Source organism: Coffea eugenioides, unplaced genomic scaffold (genome assembly GCF_003713205.1).
Source record: "Coffea eugenioides isolate CCC68of unplaced genomic scaffold, Ceug_1.0 ScVebR1_2900;HRSCAF=4019, whole genome shotgun sequence".
In the NCBI taxonomy this organism is placed as follows: Eukaryota; Viridiplantae; Streptophyta; class Magnoliopsida; order Gentianales; family Rubiaceae; genus Coffea; species Coffea eugenioides.
The window spans coordinates 3,321-11,961 of NW_020863430.1; the positions used below are offsets into that span (position 1 = coordinate 3,321).

The 8,641-nt window shown below is 35.3% G+C and overlaps 2 protein-coding genes across 3 annotated transcripts; one reads left to right on the forward strand and one right to left on the reverse strand.

Moving 5' to 3' along the window:
* The first annotated feature begins 873 nt into the window (after positions 1 to 873).
* On the forward strand, positions 874 to 5,646 carry LOC113757281 (mitochondrial import inner membrane translocase subunit TIM22-4-like). Of its 2 annotated transcripts, none has more exons than XM_027300642.1 (5): positions 874 to 1,069; positions 1,435 to 1,605; positions 1,965 to 2,155; positions 3,296 to 3,368; positions 5,260 to 5,646. In XM_027300642.1, exons 2-5 carry the CDS (start codon positions 1,443 to 1,445, stop codon positions 5,343 to 5,345), a joined length of 513 nt encoding a protein of 170 aa, XP_027156443.1. In that variant the 5' UTR covers positions 874 to 1,069; positions 1,435 to 1,442; the 3' UTR covers positions 5,346 to 5,646. The 2 variants fall into 2 exon arrangements, with proteins under 2 accessions (XP_027156443.1, XP_027156442.1); XM_027300641.1 differs by having other exon boundaries at positions 875 to 1,069; positions 1,395 to 1,605.
* A 1,525-nt stretch (positions 5,647 to 7,171) lies between these two features.
* Positions 7,172 to 7,927, reverse strand: LOC113757279 (omega-hydroxypalmitate O-feruloyl transferase-like). The gene has a single exon (XM_027300640.1). It carries the CDS (start codon positions 7,925 to 7,927, stop codon positions 7,172 to 7,174), a length of 756 nt encoding a protein of 251 aa, XP_027156441.1.
* Between the last annotated feature and the right edge of the window lie 714 nt (positions 7,928 to 8,641).

Genomic DNA, 8,641 nt, shown 5'->3' on the forward strand with positions numbered 1-8,641 from the left:
AAAATTCGATATAAATGTGTGCCCAAGAGTAATTTGATCAAAATTTTTAAAAGATCAGGTAATGGACATAAACCATTACATGATGATAATTACATGTACAAACTCATACTGAGTTGTAGAACATTAGTGGATTCCTTACTACAGATCACTTACTATTATGTTTATTTTATTAATACCCAATATTAGTTCGAAAATTAAAGAATTTTTTTTTTGGGGTACAAAGATAATACTAATTCATATGATGCTTGGTTTGTTGTGATCATACTACAGATATGCAGTTGATTCGTCTTTCTTTTGATTAGGGTCTTACAACTTTTTTGGGGACAAAATCTGATTTTTGAAAATGCTCATATGATATCACTTAACAACGTTGAATTCTAGTTATTTATTTACACTTTCAAAAAAGTATATCGCTAATTATTGCAGTTAAGATGTTTGTCCTATCAGACTTACACCTTCACACTTTTTTTCTAATGTTCAAGGGGCTAAGTAATATTGTTACAAACCTTACGAAGGTTTTTGAAATTATCCCTAAAGATAAGGAACATATAGCTTTTCGAAATAATTTTAAAAATATTAATTAGAAGAACAACTAGGAACTACCCCTTTGCCGAGCAAATTGTAGGGACCAAATCCGTAAATACTAGTAATATCAATCATCACATTCAAAAGACCACTTTTGATTTTTGACCTTAATAAAACAATTGAAATAATTAAAAAATATTACCCCTCTTCCAAGCAAATTGTAGGGACTAAATCCGTAAATTTCCCCAAAATTCCCCTAAAAACCCTCTCTTTGTTCTCATTTCTCATTTTCTCCTCTTCCCGCCGTTTCCTCTGTCCTCTCTCAAGGTATAGCAAACATGCCATTTCGCCTTAAAAACTTGTCTTTGTATAAATTATAATCAAATACATATTGGACTTGCTATCCAAGAAATCCAACTTACCAAAAACCCTAATTAATCAGTTCCTCTATAACGCAAGAAATTACTAAAATTGGGAAGAGAGGGAATCAGTAACCTTGTCTTTTCTGCAGATGTTGAAAGGTTCCATCACCAATTTGATCCTGGTAAGTCATTTTCCCCAATTTCTTTCAAGTTATAAAAACCCCTTATTTTTGGTTCGACCTAATTCTAGGAGTTATATTACAGTTGCCCCATTTTTTTTTTTTTTGGTTAGAAATCATTAATATTTTGGCTAGTGTTATTGGGTACTTTTATGTTGGATATGGACTTTTAGATTCTCATGCAACTCTGGATTTTTATTGCTTAATTCGAATTTTAGAAATTTACACTACAGTTTTAGTAAGTGGTACTATTTTTTATTCTGATGTTAGTCCTCAATTGCTTTGTCAATGGCTTGATTGATGTGCATTTGGGGATATTTTTGGCCAGTTATATTCAATAAGTTGACAAGGGATTTCTCATTTTGGAGTTGTTACCATGAGTTCACAAAACAAGGACTCTGCAAGCTCAACCGGAAGCTCAGAGGAGCAGCAAAAGCCGCCTCAGATTGAGCCCATTCGGTTGCCTACTGTTGAGGAAATGCGCGGCCAAGATATATGGAATAACTGTGCTGTTCGTAGCGTTGTCAGCGGAGTGATGGGTATTATTCAGTTCTGTATCATTTTGTGGTTTTTCTCGTTGTGTGTGAATTGTATTTGGTGTTTGAGGGTGGTTGTTTATTGTTTGACTTATGGATAAGATAGGCTGGGCTTAAAATTTTGGTGTATTTGGTTAGGTAGAGTAAAAATGAATTCTTCAACCTGTAACAAGCTTGACTGTTAGTGTTTCCATACGATTGCCAAGGCATTTTCCCTTTTGAGCATTTTGTTAGATAATGTGCTAGTATATGGGCTATAATTGTTAAACTCTTTTACTTTGTTGCATGAGTCTCACTATTGGAAATCTATTCAAGGAATAATTGTCTTTCGTTATTCTTTTGTTTTTGGGATGTTTCTTTAGGAGGAGGGCTCGGGTTGTTCATGGGTCTATTTCTTGGGGCACTTGATAATCCTTTGATGCAAGAAGAAATGACTGGTAGGCAGATGTTTATATACCAAGCAAAGCAGATGGGTAGAAGGAGCTGGAGTTCGTGCAAGGCCTTTGCCCTTATGGGTTTGGTTTTCTCAGCTGCTGAGTGCGTTGTTGAGAAGGTAGAGTGCAAGGGAATTCTTTCTTCTCTACTAGTGAATTTAATTATTCTTATGACAATTGTATGGGGTGACTGAGCATAATTTACAGGCACCAAATGTTTTTAATGAAATCATGCGCAATGTAGTGATAATCACATTTGCAATCACCCAAAAAGTCTTGTACAGCAATGTGGCCCAAAGAGATATGCACTTGAGATCATTCTAAATAGATTGACAATTCACATAGAGAATTCAAAGTCAAAATTCATTAATGAAGCAAGTTTCTGCATTTGAATTTGTATCAATAGCTAACAAGGCTGTGAATTTTTTAATTGTAGTCAACATCTTATTCTCTGACATTGAAGTCAAGTACCAAGAAATGGATTAATCTTTTTGGTATATGGTTTTCCTTTCTTTTCTTTTGGGAGGCTGCTGCCAGAGGGGGGGGGGGAGGGTGGAAGGAGAGCTATTGATGTGCAAATTGTTACAACAACTTACTGGACAGACATACACGCAAAGTTTATGCAGATGAGCTTTCGTAATTAGCTGTCAAAGCTCTTCAGACGTTAAAAGAAATTGTAGGTTTTCACCTACAATAACCACTAACTACACAATCATGTCCTATTTCTTAAAGATAATTGGATTACTAATATTTAATAGAGTTGTCAGACCTTTTTAAGATTTTTATGTCCTTACAATTATTATTATTGTTATTTTGGTGGGGGTAGGGTATGGTGACAGTCAGCTGTGGTGATTGAAAGGGACTTTATATAGGCAGATAAAGATGGAAAGAGGCACAGTGACAGTCATGTATAAAGGTTGCAAAGTAATGTTAGTTTTGATTTTTTTTTTTTAATTTTTGTGTTTTTCCATTTGCCTTTGGTGCATTTTTACTGTATTAGACGCTTTGGGCATAACATGTAACTAAAACCTCAATGCTTGGGATCTTCTGTGCTTCTATCTGTTTGGTGTCTCATTCCAAGCTGATTAAATTTTGCTGTTGAACTTCTTTTGCTATTCTCTAGCTGTTTGGGACCTCATTCCAAGTTTGTTAGATTTTCCTTTGGAACTTCTTTTGCTATTCTTGAAACTTCATGTGAATTCATTCTGCTCGTGAAATTCTTCATTTGAGGCTAATGGAAACTTTGTGCTTCTTTGAAGGCCCGTGCAAAGCATGACACTACTAATACAGTTGTTGCAGGCTGTGTAACTGGTGGCACGATATCTGCCCGAGGTAATAGCTGATGCTGATCTCCTAAACTTGGACTCTTTTTTGTTTATGAAGACATCATTAGGAGAATGACTCCAGTGCTCGCTAACTTAGATAACTTGTTTTACTCCTTAACGTTTGATGTAGTGAACTTTTCCTCAAACTTTTGTAGATGTTTCAAATTAGTCTTAGGGCTAACCAACCTTTTGTCTGTGGAAAATGAGAAGAACTTGTTCTTGTTAACCATATATAAGTAATTGATCAGTATAATTAGGCAGCGCTTGCATATCCTGGAGACATGTTGCTGCTAGCTGATGGTTGTAATGCATGTAATTTGTTTCTGTGGGTAATAGTAGTTGAGGGTCTAATTTTTCCCTTTGTAGGAGTTCCTATGAATAATTAGTTTGTAGTTTTGTTTCTAGATTAATATGTAAGTTTCTTAATAGAGCTAATGCAGTATGTGAATAAAGCTTAAAGATTGAAATGCATCAAATTAAATTTTGAGTTGCTTGATAAGTTTTTCTGCGAACCTTAGGATCTTTACATCAGTTTCACTCTTATTTATTAGGGAAGAAATAGTTAAATGGAAGGTCTTTATCTGGTTACTAGCTTACTGCGTGTGGGTTAAAATGGCCGATATTATGTTTATTGATCTTTAATGGAACATGGTGTTATGATCTGATAAAGTAACATTTGCGGTGGCTTAAGTTGCTCCCACTGAAGAGTGTATGTGACCTAACATGTTTATCTCTCAATCGGATACTAAGTGTGGGGCATCACACATGATCATCTAGTAGAGTTGATCAGAGAAACTAGTGTGACCAGAATGTTTAAATTTTTTATATGATGATGCAATGTTGATTGGCTGGCAGAAAGGGCATTCATCAACAACTTTTTCTGACTTCCACTGAGACTACCAGAGCATTCATATTTTGCAACATGTTTCTTACATTTTTCATCTTCATTTTCTTTTGCTTTGGTTCTCTGAGGTTCCCTTGGTGGGCCTGAGCTGAAAGTATTTGATTTAAACCATGTGAAGTAGTGACTTGAAAGAGTTGTGAATCAAGTTAATTTGGGCCCCTGAATACCTTGGTAATAGTGCATATCTTTGTTTTTCAATTCAATAGGTTAAAACAAAAGTTTTGGATCTCCAGTTTTGTTTAAAGAATCTGTTTTCTGTTTTAAGGACTTTGACCATGATTCTTGATTAATGACCCCCAAATTTGAATTGCTTATGAGGAAGTATTATAATAGTCTATGCCACTTTTTATTATAATAGTATATGCCACTTTTTATTCCCTCAATAAGCTTTTCCATTGTTTTGCTCAGACCATAGATTAGGACACCATCTGCTAAGGAGATATTAGATCAGATGAAATAGCTGGTTATTCTACCAATGTTTATATTCTTCTTTGAGGATAAGCCTTTGAGTTCATCTATAATATGTATTTCCTGTAGAAGTTAAGCATACGTCCAAAATTCATGTCTATTGATTTGTGGATGGCTCTTATCCTTCTTGTGATAAAGAATTCAGTGCTTATTGTCATGCTTTTAGTATGTAGTTAAGAAAACTAAGATGCAATGGGATTTCTGAATGTTATCCCAATGGCTATATGGATCAAAAGAATTGGCTGCGATTATTGCAGCCTATGCATTCCATTGTGCTATGCTTGTAGTACCACTGAGGAAAAGACATATGTTGCAAGGATTTCTATACATATTGCCTGCAGTCTGGCAAGACAGTTCAATATTGGTAGTCATTCTTTAGCTTAATCTAAATGCTTAATTTAGTGCTAAATTGAATTAAACCAAAAAAATTTTCTTTTCTGTTGAAATTTCGCTGAATATGCTATTACTATGGTGTTCTTTGTTTTTTCGCTTGTGTAAACTGAATGAGCCATTCTATATTGTTTAGGTGGTCCAAAAGCGGCCTGTGCTGGTTGTGCTGGCTTTGCTGCATTTTCAGTCTTGATAGAGAAATTTTTGGACAGACACGCTTGATGATGGAAATTATTGATTCAGTTTTGCAGAGATATCAGATAATTAGCCACAGTGGGATGTTTCTCAGACACACCTAGTAAACATTTTCATAATCTTCATTTTTGTTCAGCTACATTCCCTTCTTAGTTTTAGCCCATTCATTGCGGATGTAAAGGGATTACAAGCTGTCAATTGGGTAACAATATGACCTGATTCTATTCATGCTTCTACTCATTGTCTCATTAATGAAATAGCTAGAATGGGAATTGAAAGTAGTATACTGGGAGAGCTGACCAGGAAAAGCATGCTAGTTTTAATGTTATTTTGTTGTTTATTGTTCTTTTGCTTCATGTTTCTTCACATTTGTGCTGTAAGATCCCTTCGAGGAAGAGAAATAAGCTGTTCAGCTGAATATCTGTAACGAATGTTCAAGTATACTGTTGAACTATAACTTAGAGGCGTTGCCCTGTACCTTAACATATATAATTTCGCATGGCGGTATGAGCTTGAAATTAACATGTATGGTATTCCTTCTAGTGTGCAAGAGAATGTTACCTTGTGGTTGGAAAAATTACAAATTAACAGGACATATGAGGACAATGCATTCAAAAGTTTGTATAAATATACAGTGAGGTTTGTTCAGCTCCATTTGCATTATCTCTTGAAAGCTTTTCATTGCTAGGGTGGTAGGTAATAGGTACAATGATGCTGCTATTTTAATTCTCACCACCATTTCTTGGTATAGGGACACCATTAGTTTTTTACTTTTCGTGGCTCGTCCCACTTAAAGTTGATTTCTGGAAGGAGAAACCTTCTCCATCTTTGAGTATTCGCAAAGTGTGTTGATCTGCAACTCAAGTTAATACTCATCTATTACAAAGGAAAATGGTTTCTTTTTTTGATAATTATCCTGCCTTGATTTGAGCTCGTTTACATTGACTAATGTAAGTTGCAATTTGAAGTTCTGTTCCCTGACTTTGGATCTCATTCCTATTTGGTTCATCAATTTGTGATTTAGCCAAAATAGTTCTGTACTGACAATTTGTTAACTAAGCCTGATTGATAATTTGACTGTCAAGTTCCAACTCATTAATGGACTTGAAACTCACCTGGCCTTGAACAATCGTTTGGAAGAAAAAAGAAAAGTTTTTTATATGCCTTGATGATAGACCATTACACGGTTACCCTTAGAGATCTAGTACCACATGGAGAAAATGTCATTAGAATTTCCCTTAGGTAGTGTGTGTGTGTGTGTGTTGTTCCCTGTTGTTTGGATAAGGAAAAATTAGAATTTGTTTACAAATTGCAAAAAATGGTGTACGTGATGCTAATGACGAGTACAAAGTAGGAAGAAGTTGCTTCTATTATGTAAATTATTACATTTAAAGAAATTTTTTTAGTTATTCATTAAGGTGCATAAATTAGTTAGATTTACATGAAGTGCACGAAGGATAAACTTAGATAAACCCTGTTTCCTGAAAAATTTTCATAGGAAAAGGATTAGGTGGTCACATCAAAAGTAGAGGGGACTAAAATTGGGGAAAGGACTAATATTATCATTTACCCAAGAATTACCTATTAGAAAACAGGAGGAGAAAGTCCATCAAAAGACCAAGGAAACAAATAGAATAGAATAGCTAGTACATATTTGAAAATCCAATCCAATACTATCAAACACAAAAAACTGAAAATTAATACTCTAATACCATGTCTTCTGGGCTATAATGTAGCACACTTGATAGTTCTACTAATTTACAGCACATGCTGTCTAAGTAACTTCTTCATGGCCATCTCAATTCAAGAATATAATGACCTTATTCTGGTAGCAAACAGCAATGCCAATGTACTTACTCCAGCTCTTCTTTCATAAACCCTTCAAACCTTTCCATTACAACTGATGGTAAGCTCAATGAGACAACTATGTTTTCAATATCCTTTCCTTGGGATACGCACACAACTAGGTTGTCCACAAGTGAAGCAGGAGCAACTTCTTGTGGATCTCCCCACCCAAATTTAATTTCGTTAAAAGGGAGCCTACTCCATTTAGAGATCCAAAATGTGTCTTGAAACTCAAGTTGTTGTCTTGCCACTTCATAATGGTCTATGGCTGATTTGATGTAGTCTTCTGTCACTGCTTTTGTGGCATCGTGTACAAATTTTACTGCAAATGAAAATGGTTTTTGAGCTAATTCTCCTGCCTTGGAATGGGCACATGACCAAGCAATGCCATTTCCAAAATAGCAGTTTGGTAATGGTGGCTTGGACTTAGGTCTACCGTCAACAGCAGTGAGAATTCGAGTTGTCGCTTCTGGTTTGATTTTAAAGGCCTTAGTCCAATTGATCCACAATAATGCTGAGATTAGTTCAAAATTCGTTGGAGTTGTACTGATATCTTTAACTTCCATAGCTAAAAGTCTTAGCCTGCAGAGGGTGTTTTTATAAAAGCAAAAGGACTTATGCATGACTTTTCCATTCAGAGAAGGTGGAAAAGCAAGTCTCTTCTTTTCTTGTTTTATGTATTCATCATGAGTAATATTGACGATTGGAGGCAGCCTTGGAGATAATATAGATCGATCCAGATGAGGCAGAACTGACAAAGGCATGCCTCTTGCAACTTCAGCCCAAGAGTTCATGAAATGTATGAAGGATGTTCCATCAATCAGAACATGATTGAGTACCACTCCAACGGCTATACCACGGCATTTAAATGTTGTCACCTAAACCAAATGTGATGTTGTTAAGGGTGAAAGAATTTGCTTAAGGTCTTAAAGAGTAATAAAAAGCAATGAGAAGAGACAACAAAGGAAATAAACTCGTGGCATAAAGCCACTAGAAAACTTAGCATAGAACAGATTTAGTGAATATTTAATTTCGTGCTTATAGTGCAATAGCAAATAAACACGACGAGAAAGTTGCAAAGGATGGACAATTCTATGGCCTTATATGTGTGAAAACAAAAGGGTGAAAGAGCTACAAACAGAATCAAAGAGTTGTAGAAGAAGAGTTTTGAGCTTTCATAAGAATTAAAGATCTTGAGTTCAAATTCTGCTTTCCTTTTTACTTTTTAAGTTCCATTCTTTCCCTGATAGATACATATATAACACTTGCGGATCCTTGGTTGTTTGATCCTTGTTTGGATGTTGGGGTAGAAAAGGATTGTTCTATTTTGGCTATTCGCTTTTCTAGTTGGATTAAAGGTTTGATTTGGGGATCTTTATGGAATTTGGTTGGTATTTCATGAGGTTTGAAAAGTGGGTTTGATGCGGAGGTGTTCTTGGAAGGGTTTATGCAGAGGTGTTTTTGAAGTATCGATATAC